The following is a 21,221-nucleotide window of genomic DNA, read 5'->3' as shown; positions in this document are numbered from 1 at the left end:
CAGATATATATGTATACCACCATCATATTATGACAAGGATTACAATAAAATGTCTCTTATCAAGATAGCAAAATTTACCATAAATTAAATTTCTCATGAAAAAAGGTACATCATTTTTCTGTTAAGTAAGTTATACAATTTTGTTTTTTTTTTTTTAAATATTGCCTCACATGTGGCACTATATGATCTACACGCTCTTGATCTTAATCAAAAATTTTATAACATGGCCAGTGTAATACGTGCAACTTCTTAAATTTTAATTTATATTCTATTAGTGTTTGATGTAGCTTGATATACGCCTTGCTCTTGAGCAAACCCCAAAGAAAAAATTTGCATGCGGACAAATCAAGAGATCTAGCTAGCCAAACAATTACCACCTTTTTGGATATGATCTGTTTTGGAAAGAACTCTCATAAAAGCATTAATATGAGGTGTGGCTATTAAATAATGAAACTAGTGCTGTAAAATATTTTAAATCTATACATATTTAGTTATTATCCCCTTCAATATACACTCCTCCTGTATCCCTAAAATGTTCCCTGTGAATTTTCCATTGTTTCAAACAGTGCTGGAAGTCGTTTTCTATGAGCTTTTTCATGACGTGTGCCGCTTTTTTTTTACAGCTTCAGCGGTCTGAAATCTTGCTCCTTTTAATGCAGATTTGACCTTAGGAAATGGATAAAAGTCACACGGTGCCAGATCAGGCGAATAAGGTTGATGATCCAACACTGGGATGTTATACTTTGCTAGAAACGTCTTGACAGACAATGCAGTGTGAGCCGGTGCGTTGTCCTGATGAAGAACCCATGACTTGTTCTTTTACAATTCGGGTCATTTTTTTCTTATTTTTTCACGGAGTTGAGCAAGGACCTTGAATAAAGACAAGAATATTTAACCGACTGTAAGATCGTATCAGATTAACAATTTTTTCATTATTTTTAATCGTTTTTGACGTGGAAGGACGACCCGGGTAAACATTATCTTAAACATCTTTTTTTTGTTTTAATCTAACATGGACCCAACTTTTTAATCAGTAAGTTAATTGCATGAATAGAATTGTACCCTTCCATGACACGGAATATTAAACTGATTGTGAACCTTCATACTGTGGTCGCAGAGTCGCCATTTTTATAAAACAATTTAACACAGAAAGCATGATGTCACCTGACCAGTGTTACATGTTTACTAAATGGCATTAAATATTTCAAGTTCAGCACCCTCACCCTTAAGTCAAATGAATAACCAAATTAAAATTTCCCTCCTCACTGGTATGTTTATATATACATTAAATAAATTTTTTTAACGTCATGATCATAAAAAATATAAATATGCAATTCAAAAATTTACAGAAATCTAACACAAATTCAGGGTATTATGGCTTCTTAAACTACCCATCTGTACTTTAACTTGGCTTGTAAAACTGCAATTGACAAACTATGCAGCAAACCTATGTTGCTGAATATCGCATAGAATTGTACCAAATAATGATATATTTCTTGTGTAAATAATATATAGAAAACTATAAGCGTGATGGATGTAACAACATACCTCATCGATTTACACACACACAAAATAAATACAAAACAAACTTAGTAAAAACAGAAACATCACTGAAGGAAAAGTAACTCATAAGTTTACAAATCTGGATTAAGATTATAAAACAAAAATCAAATAGTTAAGTACCTTAGGAATATATAAACCTTAATTCACTGACTGCAAATTTCAGACATATAGAATGCAGTTGCTATCGGAGGTAACAATAAAATCAAAATACTCCGTTGATCATATCATAGGAACAGATCAAAAATACACAAGTTTACAAGTAAAATAATTGCTGCATATTCTACGTAGTTTATTTGTGCTCAGTAATAACTCTTTAGATTTTTGATCTTATGTGTAAAATTTTTTTAAATTACATTCTCAAAATAGCTCTTATTGGTCTCAGTAAAAGACTTTCACAGAACTGTTGCTAGTCAATCTGACACAATTCCTGTCTTAAAATTGTTAAAAGCTACATCTATACAGATGTAAGAAAAATAGGATAGTTTTTTCAAATTTTGTTTGTCTTCAGTCATTTGACCGGTTTGATGCAGCTCCAAGATTCCCCCTATCTAGTGCTAGTCGTTTCATTTCAGTACCTACATCCTACAGCCCTAACAATTTGTTTTACATATTCCAAACGTTGCCTGCCTACACAATTTTTTCCTTCTACCTTTCCCTCTAATATTAAAGCGACTATTCCAGGATGCCTTAATATGTGGCCTATAAGTCTGTCCCTTCTTTTAACTATGTTTTCCAAATGCTTCTTTCTTCATCAATTAGATGAAGAACAACTCTTCATTTGTCACTTTATCCGCCCGTCTGATAAAAATCAGACATTCTCCTATAGCACCGCTTTTCAAAAGCTTCTAATCTTTTCTCAGGTACTCCGATCATCCAAGTTTCATTATCATATAAAGCTACGCTTCAAACATATACTTTCAAAAATCTTTTCCTGACGTTTAAATTAATTTTTGTTGTAAGCAAATTATATTTTTGACTGAAAACATGTTTCACCTGTGCTATTCAGCATTTTAAATCACTCTTGCTTCATCCATCATTAATAATTCTACTTCCCAAATAACAAAATTCTTCTACCTCCATAATCTTTTATCTTCCTATATTTGTATTCAGAGGCCGATGTACATTATTTCTACATTTCATTACTTTCATTTTGTTGTTGTTTATTTTCATGCGGTAGTTCTTGCATACGACTTCATCTGTGTCATTCACTGTTTCTTTTAAATCTTCTTTACGCTAAGCAAGAATTACTATACCATTGGCAAATCGTAACTTCTTTATCTTTTCACCTTGTACTGTTACTCCGGATCTAAATTGTTCTTTAATATTATTAATTGCTAGTTCTATGTAAAGATTAATAAGTAACGGGGATAGGGAACATCCATGTTGGACTCCCTTTTTTATTACGGCTTTTTTCTTATGTTTTTGGATTATTACTGTTGCAGTTTGGTTCCTACAAATGTTAGCAATTGTTCTTCTATCTCTATACTTGAACCGTAAATTTGTTAAAATGCTGAACATTTTATTTCAGTCTTCATTATCAAATGCCTTTACTGAGTCTATAAATGCCATATATGTTGGTTTGTTTTTCTTTAATTTTCCTTCTTCTTTAATTAATGTGAGTGCTATAAATGCTTCCCTAGTCCCTATACGTTTCGTGAAACCTAATTGGTCTTCTAACACTTCTTCCAATCTCCTCTCAATTCTTCTGTATAGAATTCTAGTTAAGATTTTTGATGCATGACTAGTTAATCTAATTGTTCTGTATTCTTCACATTTATCTGCCCCTGCTTTCTTTGGTATCATGACAATAACACTCTTTTTGAAGTCTGATGAAACTTCCCCTTTTTTTGTAAGTATTACACACCAGTTTGTATAATCTGTCTATCGCTTCCTCACCTGCACTGTGCAGTAATTCTGCCAGGTATCTTGTCTATCCCATGAGCCTTTCTGCCATTCAAATCTTTTAATGCTCTCTTACATTCGGATCTCAGTATTGTATCCCCCTTTTCATCCTCTATAACACCAGTTTCTATGGAATGGAATGCAAAGTTGGCGGGAGTTTGTTTCTCCCTACAGATCGCAGAACCTGGACAGAGTCCCTTGCTGCTGAATGATTCTAATCGGGCGTGTTTTTAAAAGGTTTATTTTAAATGACGGGTCTAATTTTTCAAGTTTTGCTTTGTTTATTATTTAGTATTTTAAGGATGGATTTAATTGCATTCCAATCCGTTGTTAAACCAGCGTTATCAAACCCATTTTATGGGCCGACTGCGGAAGGCTAGGCTTATGAAACCTGTTCTCCCGACGTAATTCCCCTTCAGACCGTTCACTGAAGTCCTTTTGGTGCTAACGCTTTATAGGCTAGCAGGAATACGCCACAACGGGGCACTAACTATCAGTAGGGAGCAATGCGACCCCTACTCCGGAGGAGTCGCAATTGCTGTTTTATTTTAATTAACTTGTAAGTGTTAAAGGAGAGGTTGGGTAGAAGTTCTTCATCCACTTCTGTTATGGCTGCCTTTCAGGACGATTCTCTGCTGGGCTCTGTTCCGGACTCCAGTCCGTGATGTTGGGACGAGTAGAGGGTCTTCCTTCTTCTTCATCTTCTTCTTCTTCCGATGACCTCTTCATTCTTCTTTGGCCTGCACTTTCCGAGAATTGGTAGTAACCGAAGTTACACCCAGTTTCTAATTCGTTTCCTCTGTATAACTCTTCAATATATTCCACCCACCTACTGACCTTTTCTTTCGTATTATAAATCAGTGCACCATCTTTGTTTAACACATTATTATATTTTAATTTATGTTCCACAAAATTCTCCTTAACTTTCCTGTATGCTCTCTTTATTTTACCAATGATTCACATTTCACTTTGTGGAAAAAGAAATGAACATTGGTTTCTTTTGGCTCATTGGATCTCTTTTCTTGAAATGATCTCACTCTTTCTTTAATCCACTTTTCTTTTGCTAATTTGCACTTCCTGTTTATGCTACTTCTTAATTTTTATAGTTCCTTTTTCGTCATCATCACTAGCATACTTATACTTTCTATGCTCATCCATCAGCTCCAATATATCCTTTGATATCCAAGGTTTTCTAACAGTTCTCTTTGTTTCGCCTAAGTTTGCTTTTGTTGATTTAAGAATTTCCTTTTTAACATTCTCCCATTCTTCTTCTATATTTTCTACCATATTGTTTTTAATCAGACCTCTTGTGATGGCCTCCTCAAAAATCTTATTTACCTACTCTTCATCAAGCTTCTCTAGATTCCACCGATACATCTGACACCTTTTCTTCAAGTTTTTATACCACAATCTACATTTCAGTATCACGAAATTATGGTCACTATCAGTGTCTGCTCCAGGATAAGCTTTACAGTGAAAGAGTTGATTTCTAAATCTTTGTTTAACCATGATATAATTTATCTGATACCTTGCACTATTACCCGGCTTTTTCCATGTGTATATTTTCCTATTATAATTTTTAAACAGGGTGTTGACAATTAGTAAATAATACTTCGTGCAAAACTGAATGAGTAGATCCCCTCCTTTATTCCCTTTGCCCAGTCTGTACTTGCCCACAATATTTCTGTCCTTGCCTTTTCCAATGCTTGCATTCCTATCTCCAACTATTATTAAATTTTTATCCCCTTTTATGTGTTTAATTGGTTTGTCAATTTCTTCATATAAGCATTCAGTCTCATCATCATGGGTACTTGTAGGCATATAGACGTTAACAATCTTTGTCGGCTTAGGTTTTGATTTTATCCTTATTGCAGTGATTCTATCGCTATGCATTTTGAAATACTCTACTCTCTTCCCTATCTTCTTGTTCATTATGAAACCTACTCCTGCCTACTTTTATTTGAAGCTGAAATAATTATTCTAAAATTACCTGACTAATAGTTGTTTTCCTCTTCCCGTCGAACCTCGCTAATTCCAACTACATCAACATTTAACCTATCCATTTCCCTCTTTAAATTTTCCAACCTACCAACTTCTTTTAGACTTCTAACATTTCACACTCCGACTCGTAGAATATTTTTTAATTTTCTGGTGATCCCTTCTTTAGTAGTCTCCACCCGAAGATAAAAATGGGAGACAAGTTTGTTTATCTGTGGAATAATTTAGCAAGGAAGGCACCTCCGTTTCTGTTACATGAAAATGCAGAGCGCTACATTTTCTTGAAAAAAAAACAGCCATAGTTTTCCATTGCTTTCAGCTACGCAATACTCCGAAGATTGAATGGTGATATTGATATAATTGTTTAAGTCCTCCTGACCTATGTCCTTAACAACTACTGAAAGAACTGCTGCCCTCTTTCAGGAATCATTCTGTAGTCTGGCTTTCAATAGATACCTGTCTGATGTGGTTGCACCTTCGGTTCAGCTGCTTTGAGCTGATGGTAACGGAGCTTGAGTGCTCAGCTGCACTGAGCACTCAAGCTCCGTTACCATCGGCAAGGTCTCATGATTCATAGAGGGAGATTTATAACCTAAGGAGTGAAAAGGACTTTTCAAAACTAGCATATGTCATTCTTTGAAAAAATAAATTATGCCAGGAATATTCACTATACCCAATATTCTGTGTAATACTTCAAATTTAGGGATATCCCTTGAAACTTTCTCTGAGAGGGTTGAATGGGATTAAAAATTTATTCCATTTCAGTATATATATTCTGAATCTGTGCTGGTAGAAACTTGAGATTAATTTAACAAATTTATCTGTTTTAAGTAGAGCTGAATTAAGGGTTGGTTTTGTAGCTTCTATATTTTGTAATCCATTTATGATTGATTCAGTTCAGGAGGTAATTTCAGCAAAATGTGAGGAAAAATGGGGCTTACTTCCAGATCATTCCTAAATGGGATAAATAGAACCACCATTTATGTAGGGAGAAGCTGGAATAAACAATCATATTTAATTTCATTTGGAGTTAATGCAATTCCTATGGGAACATTTAGGGGAGTCTCTAATATCAAAAAATTTCCTAATTTGATACCTAAAACTATAACATAAATATTTTACAATTTATTAAATTTTCGGCATGCTTTTTTTTTATTAATGAAAACAATCTTCATTCATAGATAATGGATAAATTTTATTTTAACTTAAAATAATCTGTTGAAGTAGCATATTACTTTTTTTGGTATAATTTGTTAGTTTTTTAATGAACATAAGTATATTTAGTCAATCTTATTTTAGTAGATGTACTTATTTGTTTTATGTTATGTATTTTTTTAATCTGATACAATATATATATATATATATATATATATATATATATATATATATAAAGTATCACTTTTAGATTTACCTTTTTTTCTATTTACTGTTTATTTTTGACATGTAAATAATTTACTTCGCTTATTAACATACACATTTATATATTTAAATTTTTGTAAGGTTGTGAGATTACAGTTATAATTAAATTGGATTACATTTTTACAGGAAAACAAAGGCAAATTTGGTTTGTTCAAAAAGTGATTTGGATATTCATGTGTCATTTAAGCAAGAAAAATGTGAAAAAGATAAGTTATCAACTGTTTCACATACTAGTAGTCATCACATGCAGATATCTTCAATTGTTGAGCAAGTATGAAACTTCTATTTCATGTTTATAAAAGCATATATAATAATATTTTGTTTAGAAATATTTTATTCTTAGCTTTAGTGATTATACTTTACCATGAGTATTTGTATTCACCTGAGAACTTCAAATTTTTCATTGAATTAATTATTTATAAATTAATTGGTTTTTTTTTAAATTAAACCATTTAATAATATGAAATTATCACTAAAATAGAACCACTTGATATGTGATCATTAAATACCTAAATAGACAAGGACAAATGGTCAGAATACAGTGGATCTTATTGATGTCCCTTTGTAGGTTGGTTTGGACAGGGAGGTCCCTATATTAAATTCAGAATAGCAGCTTCCAAGTTTTGGAAACAGTTTTCCATTTCAAAGTAAATTCCATTTAATGTTCTTTAAGCGATTCAAGTAGCATATTTATATATTTCAGTCATACTTGCAGCAGTAGCCAAGTGAAAAGTGTTCAGTGTGTCATAAGTGAGAGATCTCAGGTTTAAGTCTAACTGCAGATGATTTTTTATTATATAGTATTTATAGTAATATTCATTAGAATCTGGAATAAAAAACTACAAGAATTTCATATTTGCTGAGTATTATTTTGTTTGAATATAGTCATTATTAATCAAAAAATCTTTACGAACAAGCAGGAAAGGGAGTCTTGCTGGAAATTAAGAATTAAAAACAAATAAATAACAGACAGATTTTGTTTTACCAAACTTGAAAAAAATGTAAATTTTATTTATTTTGTAATTTATTTATTTATTTATTTAAAATGTAATTTTAGATTTATTTTAATCTTCATTATGCTTTTTACAATCCGTGGTTGGTAATTATATAAAAAAACATATGATGTGGACACCACATGACTTCCTTGTACGCCTGTTAAATTACCTATACACATTTTTACTGCACTTCATTTAATCTTGTTTCATTAGGAAGTGAGATACGATCCTCCAATTCTTTAATAAAGTGGACAGTTACACAATTGGTGAAATATTAGTTTTTATTAATATCACATATTTATACAATTATTAATTCATGAAATATTAGGATAGAGTAAAAGTCCATTTATTACTCGTATTACTAGATCAATATTATTTGTATCTTTGTGAGTTGTTGATTATCAAAAGTTTCAGATTTCTGGTGTGTTGTATAAATAAAACTTAATAATAATTAAACTATTCCATTTAGTTAACTCCTGTATGCCGGTTACAAATGTTAATTTCGACCTTATGGTGTAAAAGATTCAGTTTTTATTATCAGATTATTTGATGAATAGTCAAAAATGAAAAAGAAACAATCATACAGGAAAAAGAAATATAACATGAAGAAATATATCCAAAAAACAACAAGAATATGAATTGAAGAACATGTTAAAACCAAAGAGTGAATAAAAAGATTAAAAGAAGATTATAAATATAAAGAGTTGAACAATTACACAATTAATGAAACTGGAGAACTTGTACACAAATTAAAATCAGAAGAATTATATCAAACCAAAGAGCAGTTAGATGATCGGCAACAAATAAACGAAATGATGATCAACTCCGACTTGGGAGAATATTGTTTGGCAATATCAGAGGAGTAATGAACTAAATTATTAGAATTTTTTGCAGTGTATTAAAGATCAGGCATGTATGTCTCAGTGTATGTTCCTCAATGTATGTTCCTGTGAGGGTCTATTTTTCATTCACTCTTTAGTTAACTTTAATGTAGTTAAAATTAAACAAAACAGAAATTCCAGAATAATAAATAAAATTGAACAGAAATTAATCTAGAAAATCCAAAAATAGTACAATTCTAAATTATAATTTTCAATCAATATTTAATAACCAGACATTTCACCAAATCTATGTAAATGTAATAATGCCTATTAAATTACATTTACACATTTTTAAAAGTACATAAAATTTTATTTCACTAATAATTTTTTATTTTTTTTATTATTGAATTATTAGTTATTGTAAAAAAAAGGAGATCAAGATTGATTCGAATCGATGTGTCTTCTCTTGTAAGATCCAAATATTTCATTAATTAAAATTTTATCTGGCTATAACTCTGGAAGCAATTAAAATAAGTATCACTTTGATATATTGTTGAAAAGCTCTCGATGAGGATTTATTACTACAGTTAAAAAAGAGTCCAAAATCCAAATTTTTGGGGATTTTGAGCTTTTTTTGGACACTTTTGGTTCAGTCGATGCAATCAAAAGGAGAGGTCACAACCAGATATTACAACAGTCCTAAATCCAAAATTGCAACATCCTACGGCTAATTGTTTTTGAGTTATGTGAGATACATATATACGTACAGATGTCACCCTGAAACTAGTGAAAATGGATTCAGGGATGTTAAAAATGATATTTCCATTGAAATCTGAAAACCGAAATTTTTCATGTTTACAAAACTTCTTTTACTTTGTACAAAGAAGTAAAAAGTAGTAAATTAAATATAAATACTTTTAATTTTTATGAAAAAACAAAATTTATTTGTTAAAATTGACAATGTTATTTTCATGTAAATTAATAATCAGCAAACATTAAAAAAAGAATGTGTGAAAGAGGAGTAAAAAATAAATTATATTGGTGTGACCCTTAGTAGGGTACTAGGGCACTTCAAATTTTAAAAAATTCACCTGCATTTGTATTTATGAGGTCTGTAAATAAAGTTATGGGACTGGTTCAGAAAAACTTTTTATTCATAATGCAATTATACATGGATTCTCATCTTCGAAATAGTTCCCTTGGGAAGCCACGCAACCACTTCAAATGGTTTTCCCACTCTTCATAGCATTGTTGAAACTCAGAATATCCTTCAGATGGTTGTTACTTTTTTGTGTTTTTTTTAAATGTTTTCTACTGTTCCAAAATGGTGCCTTTGAGATGTTTTTTTTTAAAGTCGGGAACAGGAAAAAGTCGCAGGGACTCAAGTCAGGTAAATAAGGCGGTTGAGTAACTACAGGAATGTTTTTCTTTGCCAAAAACTCATTAGTTGAGAGTGCAGTGTGACAAGGTGCATTGTCATGATGCAACATCCAGTTGTCTTTGATGGCTGGTCTCACGCGGCAACTCTTTTCCACAGTCTTTCAAGAATTTCTCGGTAAACATATTGATTTAGAGTCTGTCCTGTAGGCAAAACCTCCTTATGGACAATGCCATTACTATTAAAGAAACACATTAGCGTGGTTTTGATTTGCTCATTTTTGCTTTTTTGGGACGTGGTGAGTTTGAAGTGTGCCACTCTTTGCCTTGGCATTTTGTCTCTGGGTTGTACTCAAATATCCAAGATTCATCACCAGTAATAACATTTTTTTAGAAAATCAGGATCAGTTTCAATTCATCCTAGATCGCGGCACACTTCCACCCTGTTGTTTTTCTGTTCGACAGTGAAGTTTTTTGAGACTAATTTTGCGCAAACTTTTTTCATGTCAAATTCGTTTGTCAAAATTTGATGGACTGTGGTACGAATCACATTCAATTGTTCTGTAATCATTCTGACAATTAATCACTGGTTGTACCGTATCAAGTCTCTGATTCGCTCAACATTTTCGTCACTTTTTGATGTTAACAGTCTTCCTGAGAATGAAGCGTCCATAACTGATTCCCGCCCATCTGAATATGCGGTAAACCACCTAAAAACTTGCGCTCGTGACAGAACATCATCTCCATACTTCCTTTTCAATTTTGAAAAAGTTTCAGTAGCATTCTCACAGAGTTTAACACAAAACTTGATTACACAATGTTGCTCATAAGTAGTATCGTTCATATTTGTAATGCACAACAAAAACTCGTTTAATGAAAAGTTAGTTTATGTTTCACTCGGCAACAATAGACCAAATATATACCTAATGTGAATCAGCTGTTCATATAACCATATGTTTATTAGTAACTTTACAGTGTTGCCATTTTTGTCCCCAACAAACTAGTTTCATTACTTTATTTACAGACCTCGTATATAAGAATAAGAAAAAAAGTATGACTTGACTACTTGGACCTGAGATACTGGAATGCTTGTCACTCAACTACTGTCACTGCTATAGTTGAAATTATATAAATACGGGTAGGTTAATTATTGACTAATAATGATTGTGCTGAAAGTTTTCTGTAAGTTTTTATTAAAGTAATTATCTGTCAAAAACTAAAATCCAAAATATATCATAAAGTTTACCAAATTTTTTTTTTTGCAACTCCTGTTAGAATAAGTGCTCAACCATTGGTATAACATTTTGATGTGCTCTTGATGCTTATCTAGATTGAAAAAGTGGATTTACTTGAAAAAACTAAATTTTTTCAATAAGATACTATTATGATAGTTTTTAGTATTTTCACACTTTATTAATTGTGTAAAATTAATGTATACCCTGAATAAAAAGTGTCAGAGTATATTTAAATTCTTTACTGAGCTTTAAAAAAAAAGGATCATTTGTTTTGCTCTAGCGGGATAATATTTGTTTTTTATATGCAGATAGGTATAGACAACTTAATGATTATAATATGATAAGGAAGTTAATTTTTAAATATATATCTGCTTTATGCTTTAATCACTTTATTATGAAACATAACTACACTCTTTTGAAAGATAAGATAAACTTAAAGAAAGAGAGTATTATTGCAGTCTGAGTCATTGTTTAATCATATAATTTATTAAATCACAAGTTAGGCAAAGAAAACATTCTATGAATTATTACAAATATAGAAAATAAAATTATCATTATAATAACGTCTATATATATATATATATATTTGTATGTAAAATGTTTTTATGAAAACTGCAAAATTTAGAAGGAGTTGTGTTTTCTTTATAAAGGAAGGAGAGATATTTATCTACGTATGTGAAGAGAGAGAGAGAACAGAAGAGAATAAACAGTATTGAAGTTTATGTCCTGTTTTGGCTATTTAGCCACCATAATAGACTGATGAATTTCTTTATTGTTTAGTCTAGACATAATCTTAGCGAACAAAATTATTTATTTATTTTATCAAACAAAATGTGTTTAGTCAGCAAAATAATATTTTATAATAATATTATGAGTGTAAATTGAAAAAAAAATACACATTAAAAAGTAAATAAAGATAAAAATAATAATAAAAGAATATAATGCAAGAAAGCAAATTAAGAAATAGTTTCTATTATAATTAGGAGTGTTAGTAGTTAAATTTATTTAGCCTACAACAATATGAAAAGCTGTTTGGATTGGCAAAAGCAGTTTTGAGCAGACCAGTTAAAAACATATACAGTATACAGAAAAAAGTTTAATTCAGAAATCAGTTGAATGGCACAGATGGTTGACATGCTTGCCTGCTACATGAATGTCCTGAGTTCAGTTCCCAGCTAGGCTTGGAAAATTTTGAATGATTCTTTAGCAAAGTCATTAACGACCTTATTAGTTGATACAACTTTGTACTTGTGAATTAATAAAACAAAATCAATAAATAGGGAGCAAATTTAAATGAATTAAGTTTACATTAACAGTGATTTTCAGTAGGTTATTTCAATGATTGAGAGTAAACTAAAAGAAATCTGGTATTATGGCTGTAATGCAGTAAAGTAATACATTATTAATAAGATAATGTATTTTTTATCAATGTGCGATGATTGGTAATTTCAAATCGCTGTATTATTGTCATGTTTAGTCTAGATGCAATCTCTCTTGGAAACTCAATTTTAAAAATTGAAAATAGTCTCCTTATTAATGCAAACTGATATGAAGATTGTTATGGTGTTATCAATTTTAGCTTCCAGTAAATATGTCCAGTATTGGACGTATTTCCTTGGAATTAATTGCCAACACATCATGCAGTATATTTCTAAATGTTCTTCTTTTTTTTTATTATACTTTATGGTTATATGAATGTTTATTCATTATTATTTTTTATCCTTGCTTATTTCATTTTAGTTTTACAAGTTTAGGAGCGCCAAACACATTTTAACATGAGAAGAATATAAAGAATGAAATAATAAATGTAAGAATATTCAGATCCTTATTGGGTAATCGAATTTGATACCAGACTGATCTAGAAGCCAGTGTCCAACTGACTAGCCAATTCTATTGCAGTTACTAATCTTTGACATATTTTTTTTCAGTTTAGAAAAACAAATAGTTTTTTTATGCAGCATTATTGGTTTGAAGTTATCAGTGTTAGATGGTCACCATGAAGAAGTTGTTTATCTCTATGTTTGGGAGTTACACTAGGTAATACAAAGATACTTCATGTCATATGTTGATATATCACTGTATACATTAAATAAGTGCCGTGTTACAGTGCATAAAATTTGACTTGATTGTGTACATTTTGCAGCATTGCTTCATTGGTTTACATTAGCACACATTGGTGTTGTTTTTAAGTCGTTCATTTTCAGAGTGGGTGATAACACCACCTTGTGGGTGATGGAGGCCTTCAGGGGGGCAGTAGAAGGCCCACAAAAATTAGGGGCATTCAGGCAGTCTAGGAAGGTGATGGCTGATTAAAAAAGGCTAAAATTATGTTTTCCTGATATTTAAAAGTAAAATGTAAGTTTCAACTCAGAAATAGGATATGCCATGTTTAAAAACAATAATTGCAATTTCTGTTTTTAAGAGCCTTAAAAACCGCAATAACCTTAAAAACAGCAATTACAATTACTATTTTTAACAGATGGTAAGTTTAAAAAGTTTGGGAGCCACTAGAAAATTATTACAATTATTACTAAAGAAGATTATTATTATCGATTATCACTGTGGGTGGTGGACGAAAAAGTTACCGAATCAGTGCTTTAAGTGATGATGTGGCCATTATAAAACCTTTTACAAATTTCTGATGTCAACTAGATTTAATTAAATTTGAATTCATTTTCTGTTCATTTTATTTTTCGTGGTAGTGCACTGGGATGGTCTAGCGGTTAACTTGTCATCGCAAATTAGCTCATATTGAAGTCGAGAGTTCTACGGTTCAAATCCTAGTAAAGGCAGTTTTTCTATACGGATTTGAATACAAGGTTGTGGATACCGGTGTTCTTTAGTGGTTGGGTTAACCTCACTTCTCTGGAGTGATCGACCTTTGACTGTACTTCATTCACATTCATACAAATCATTCTCTGAAGTAATACCTTAACAGTAGTTCCGGAGACAAAACAGAAAAAATAGAGCCCTTTACACTTCCTCCTTAATTAGTTCTGATTCTTGAAACGGGTAATTTATTGAATTTTTTCCTTTCTTTATAATTACATCCTATATAATTTCTTTTCAAAGAGAAGAATTTCACATCTATTTCTAAAAGTTTTCTGGGTAATGAATGCCCTTTTACAATGTCTTTAAAGATTATGCTACCTGTTTATTATATTTTAACATTTTATTTTATTATTTATTTTTTCTGTCAATTATCCTCAAAATTCTATTGTATCTGTTTATAGTTTGAAGCAATGTATTGTTATTGTGTTTCTCAGTTGATGTGATAATAACTTATGTAATAACTCTGGTTGTTCACCTCAAAACCTTACATGGTTTTGAAAATATGTAGTAATTACTCATGTTCCATGAATACTATATTTATGTTTATCTAATTAAAAGAAAACGAGTATTTTATTTTACGGCAAAACCATTCCTGTTTCATTGTAACTTCATTAACATTTGCTGTTTTTATAACAGCAAATGGAAATTCATTGTTCCATCTATAGGTATAAAACTTAAAATCAATTATTTAAAAAGTGTTAAATTGTTATAAATGTGGCAGTTCTGTCAGAAGTAACATTTATTTTTTTTAATTTAAGATCAGTAAAACCAATAAGTTAATTTCCATTTCTGTAGTCCAAATTGGAAAGTGAAGTTCAGTTAAGATTAATTAATATTTATTTGAAATTAAAAATTTGTTTTTATATCATCAGATTATTTAGTAAAACGGTTACAAAGCATTTAATAGATAGGAAGGTATTAATATTTATTCAAATCAGTAGGAAAGCGCTGGGTTTCCTATTCCACCAAAGATCTCATCAAACGTATTCAGATGTGCAAAATGCTGAGACAGATGTGTTTTCAGGAAAACTACAAAGTTCTTTTATTATTCAAGTTAAGAGGTGCCATCTGGTGGAATAAGAATATCCAGATGGAAAAACCTAGCGAGGTGTTTTGTAACACAGTGAAATGTATTTTGGCATGCTAAGAAAAATCACAGTATCTACAAAATTGTTTGTTGATTTTGAGTTTTATATATTTATATATTACTATGTTTGGGATCATGAAGAATCTATTGGTGTAACTAAAATGGCAATATCTGCAGTCATATATGACAAAGATTAAAAGCCATATATCTGCAGAAAATATGTTGAAAGCAAAAAAGCAGAATGTACACATTCTAAGGAGGATAACGGTGTGCATAGTAGATTGTTTTCTTGCTTAATACTTCTTCAAATATTTATCTAGATAATCCCTTCTCATTATCAGCTGACCACCTTTTAGTTGTAGCTGATGAGGTGAACTTGTTATGTTTTGTGGTAAAAATTTAGACTTTATTATCGTTACTGGTTTACTCTTGTGTAAATCTATTGGATTTTAAAATTGATTACAAGTTTTGTAAGTCAAGAGCGTTATCACTGAGAATATAATATGTCTGATATGTGACCTATAATACAACTGTTATGCAGCTTGATAATTATTCAAAGGAAAAATTGAAGAAAGCTGACAGAACATGGGAGCTAAAACACCTAAAAAATAAAATGGCAGCAAATAATCAAATAATAAAAATAAAAAAATATGGAAATCAGGACTTTCTTCAGAAACAGGTTGTGAAGAAAAATGCAATTCATTGATAGTCTCCTTATGTAGCGCCACCACGTGAGTTTCATAGAAACAAACTGGGCAAATTATTTCAGGAACTAGGTTGTATTCTCCTAGAAAATAGAAAATTCTTCTAGGAAAAATTACCTGTCAAGCAATTTTGTATATAGTATTAAAAATTTAATGTATTTATTAATGTAACAATTCAATTAAATTACTATCTTTTTTTTTCTTCAGTCATTTTACTGGTTTGATGCAGCTCTCCAAGATTCCCTATCTAGTGCTAATCGTTTCATTTCAGTATACCCCCTACATCCTACATCCCTAACAATTTGTTTTACATTTTCCAAACGTTGCTTGCCTGCACAATTTTTTCCTTATACCTGTCCTCCAATATTAAAGTGACTATTCCAGGATGGCTTAATATGTGGCCTATCTTCTTTTAACTATATTTTTCCAAATACTTCTTTCTTCATCAGTTTGGTGCAACAACTCTTCATTTGTCACTTTATCCACCCGTATGATTTTTAACATTCTTCTATAGCACCGCATTTCAAAATCTTCTAATCTTTTCTTCTCAGGTATTCCGATCGTCCAACTTTCACTTCCATATAAAGCTACGCTTCAAATATATAGTTTCAAAAATGTTTTCTTGATGTTTAAATTAATTTTTGATGTAAACAAATTATATTTCTGAATGAAGGCTCGTTTCGCCTGTGCTATTTGGCTTTTTATATTGCTCCTGCTTCGTCCATCTTTAGAAATTGTACTTCCCAAATAACAAAATTCTTTTACCTCCGTAATCTTTTCTCTTCCTATTTTTATATTCTGTGGTTCATCTATGTTATTTCTACTATATTTCATTACTTTCGTTTTGTTTATTTTTAGGCGATAGTTCTTGCGTAGGCCTTCATCCATGCCGTTCATTGTTTCTTCTAAATTTTTTTTAACTCGGCTAGAATTACTATATCATCAGCAAATCGTAGTATCTTTATCTTTTCACCTTGTTCTATTACTTCGGGTCTAAATTGTTCTTTAACGCCGTTAACTGCTAGTTCTATGTAAAGATTAAAGAGTAACGGGGATAGGAAACATCCTTGTCAGACTCCCTTTTTTATTACTTCTTCTTTCTTTCGTTCTTCAATTATTATTGTTGCTGTTTGGTTCTTGTAAATATTAGCAATTGTTCTTCTATCTCTGTACTACCGTCTAGGAAAAACTAGGCAGGTCTCATTTTTAGAAAAATACAAGAATATAATTTTGTTGTATTTTCACAGTTACCTTTGCATTTTTCTTATACAGAAATATGAATAAAAAAATTTTAATATAAACATTTTATTTTTAAATGTCATAAAAAATATCGATTAACATAACAATACGAATAACAGCAATCAAATGTTCAACCGATTTGAAATTTCTATCGCTCATCTACCAAACCATTATTCACAATAATTTCATTGGTGTTTTCACTAAGCCGTATAGTACTTCCTCTAGCCAGTTAAATCTTCTGCTCTTTAATCTCAGTTTATTTCCAACCGGATAAGTAAAATCAACCCAGCAATGAATCCTCCACACGATTTAATAAACAACGTTTAGTATTGTTTGATTCTTCTCTTTGACTATGCATCAGGAGGTACCATTCTCCTTTGATACAGATAGAATACAAACAAAGTTGCTCACATTTTCCACAGTTTATTGGTATTAGGAATAATATCAATATTTTTCTATGCGGTTTTCTTCCTCTGTTTTTCAGTATTCATCATTTGCGTTTATTTTTTTATTTTTGCACCAAAAATTTTAATTTATTTATAGATTCTAAAAGCTAACAATTTTGTCATAATAATTTAAAAGAAGGACTTTTTTTAAATTATTTGTAGAAACCTAAAACTTATTTTAAATAATAAAGAGAAAATATAACCTTTTCTCTTAGCAGAACATTATTAGCAACTGGAAAGATATTTTGTCATTGACATCTATATTAAAAGCAAAAATAAAAATGTACAAAAAACTTACTGCCTAATGCTACACTGAAACACGTATTTTTTACTTTTTACTGGCTATTTTATAACATTAAGACACAAACTAACTGGGTACTTTTATTATTTTTAGCATTTCTCAATTATTGTATGTATAGATAACCTACTGAATATCACCACTATATTAATTAGAAATTTAAGTTGCAAAAGTTTGTACTCAGTTAAGTTAATTTTGGTTAATTGTTTGTTTTATTATGACTGTTCTGATCAGTTTAGAATGTCGTTAATGACAAAAAAATCTAAATGGGTTTGATCAGCATGATTCTTGAGTTCAATAAAAGTTACTAAATTTTTTTACAGGTATTATTTTTTGAACTTTTAAAACCAAGATACTTTAAAACCGCTTGCTGCTGCTGTCCCTTTCAAAATGAGTGACAGCAATTAAATTCATTCACCTTAATCGACTAGATGTAGCCTATGCTTCAGTTTATAATGTAGATTACAAAGTAACGTTTTAAATTTTTAATTATTTTTATACAGATGGGTGATTCTGTGCTTTTTATTATTTTTTTTCACCAAAAAAAAGTGTTTGGTTTTATAATTGTTTTATCTTAAAAATACACTTTAAGCAGAATTTAAAAAAATTTCTTTGTGTCATTATGTCAGGGTGTTGAAAAAAGTCATCAAGGAAGATGCAGATTCAGGGAGTTACGTCAGCGCATGCAAACAGATGACGAAGAGGTGGGCGGTGGGAGCAATACTTCACCCCCAAACAGCCAGACATCTTCTGTTGATGGAGTTGCATCTGGTCCTGATACCGGCAAGAGTAGTCATCCGTTCCGAATCATCGAACATGATGCACTTAGTTTGCAGAGTGTGACATCACTCGGTCGTGTTGGAAGAATACTCAGTGGTTTACAGGATGCAGGTTGTTAATTAGTTTGAACAAGCGATTAAATTATAGATATAATTGTTTTTTTTTTTAATCATTTATTTTCTGGTAATATTGATTTTTAGGAAACCGTTGGTAATGATGGATTCATTAGAACTGATAGAATATCCAACATATGGAAATGAAAGTGAAGCCAATAATTTTTTTCTTGACAGAGGGTAGGTGTCAGAATGAAAAGAGAGCTAATAGAAAGGAGAAATAATGAGCTTTGAAAGCAAGTCTGCGTAATAGAGAAAATTTCAAATGTTATAGAACGTTTTGTTGAAAGAAATTTGAAAGATGTCACTGGAAACTGTACTAACGTCATGGTTTGATAGAGTTGTAAAGTTTTAAGCAAATAAAGTGTAGGGGTTAATGAAAAATGTTATTGATTTGGAAAATTGGCATTAAACAAGTATGAAAATTATTGTGTATGTAATATAAGATTGAAGAAATACTTTATTACTTTTTTTAAATGATTACATTACAAAAAAAATGTAATTATTACAGTTTTAAAGATCTTAGTATCATGTGAATATAAGGAATACTGCTCTATATTTAAGACATTGTATATAGAATTAATATCCATAATGACTAAATTAAAAACAAAAAAAAAATTTTAATGATTAACATAAAACCAGGGACGCTCAGTAACACTAATAGACAAAAAAACATTTTTTAATGTTTGTCTAAGTGTGAACCATTTCTTGAATTGCTTTTTTGCGTACATTACAGATCTGTAAATAGAATTTTTATATCACCCTTAGTTTTAAATAGATTACGCTTCAAAAAAAAGTAAGGGAAAACATAGTTACAATGTATAAATTTTTTAATTTTGCAAGACCATACCTGTGTTGATGATTTTCTTTTATAAACAGGCACATCCCAAATTAATATCCAATAGTAATCAGGTAGGATCTTATTATTCAATTTCCCTTTATAGCGGCTTTCCATCACCGAAATGTCTGTCTGGAAACATTCGCCATGTTATCACACGTCTCCGAGATTGTCTGGGAAAAAGTCTGGATGTGAGTGGAGGAAATGTGTTTTCAAAGATATATTACATCCCATAGCTCTGTATGAAGTAAGAAGTTGATTAATAATATTGTGGTAATTGTCGGATTTTTGTTTGGCGAGAAAAATTTTTGCAAACATCATTAAATGAAGCCCAAGCTGCACTTACTACATTATTTAACATGAGTTAAATACATCATCTTTAACCAACTCTCTTATTTTAGGACCAAGAAATATTCCTTCTTTAGTTTTTCCTTCACTTACATTCGGAAATTTCTGCCTGATGTATAAAAATCCGGGACTATCCTTCTTTATTGCTTTTACAAAACTTTTCATTAGTCCGAGCTTGATATGGAAAAGGGGTAAAAATATTTTTTTGGGTTCAACTAAGGACTCATGAATAATATTTTTCCTATTTGGAGTTAAGTTGTCTCATTTCTTCCAGTCTTCGGTAACATAATGTTTATCCCTACCTCGAATGTCTCATTCGCAAAGAAAACACATGTACTTAGTACAGCCTAACTGAATGCTTAATAAAATAGCTATAACTTTCAAATCATCATCTATGTTCCAGTTATGTTTTTTTATAATTTATTATTTCAAGAATATCTTTCATTACATTGTATGTCTTTTTCAAATAAATACCATAACCAATTGGTATCGAAGGATATTTGTTACTGTTGTGTAGTAGAATCGCTTTTAAACTACACTTGGACAAATCTATGAAAACGCACCAGTTGTCAGGATTATGAACTTGTTCTAAGTCCAACATAAGCTCATCAATATTTGTCCAATAAACCAAATTATTTTCATCAATAAAATACTGAGAAAGTTCTTTTTGTCAGCTTCGAAAGTCCAAAATTTTTGTATTTTTTAAAGTAAATTCCAACTTTGCAGTCTTGATCCTAACAGTTCAGCTTGATTTTTTGATAAATTTAAATCTCAAACAAAGTTATTTAATTCACTTTATGATATGAGATGTTGCTTAGGAAGATAATCTAAACTCAAAATCATTGTTGTTTTCTATAGTACTGTCTGATTTTTCATCGCTGCTTTCGAAACATACATTCACAGGTGGTTCAGGAACTGGAATAATTACACTGTGAGGTACAGACGTGATTTCAGATTGCAATGAAGGATATTTTCCAGTATGCTTAGATTTTTTTAGAAATTCCAGACAAATTGTTAAACAAAAGTAACAATCGGTTACATGATCTTTTGGTTCATGCCAAACCATAGGTACACTAAATGGCAAAGCTTTCCATGTACCTTTCAGCCATTCTCTTAAATATTCAGAACAATTAGTGCATACTATATGAGGAGCCCACGTCTTATCCTGATCACCAATTTTACACTGAAAGTACAAATGATATGCTTTTTTAAAGGTGTAATGTTTT

General features: G+C 30.8%; 1 protein-coding gene across 1 annotated transcript in view; it reads left to right on the top strand.

The window, feature by feature from the left end:
• LOC142317378 (WD repeat-containing protein 44) overlaps positions 1-21,221 on the top strand; it is a 59,352-nt gene that overhangs the window by 4,486 nt on the left and 33,645 nt on the right. The window contains exons 2-3 of the mRNA XM_075353879.1: positions 7,009-7,153; positions 18,546-18,807. Coding sequence (XP_075209994.1) covers positions 7,009-7,153; positions 18,546-18,807 — 407 coding nt within the window. The remainder of the gene's footprint in view (positions 1-7,008; positions 7,154-18,545; positions 18,808-21,221) is intronic.

Source organism: Lycorma delicatula, chromosome 1, assembly GCF_047948215.1.
Source record: "Lycorma delicatula isolate Av1 chromosome 1, ASM4794821v1, whole genome shotgun sequence".
Classification (NCBI taxonomy): domain Eukaryota; kingdom Metazoa; phylum Arthropoda; class Insecta; order Hemiptera; family Fulgoridae; genus Lycorma; species Lycorma delicatula.
Note: the sequence above shows the minus strand (reverse complement) of the source record. Positions and strands in the feature narration are given on the sequence as shown.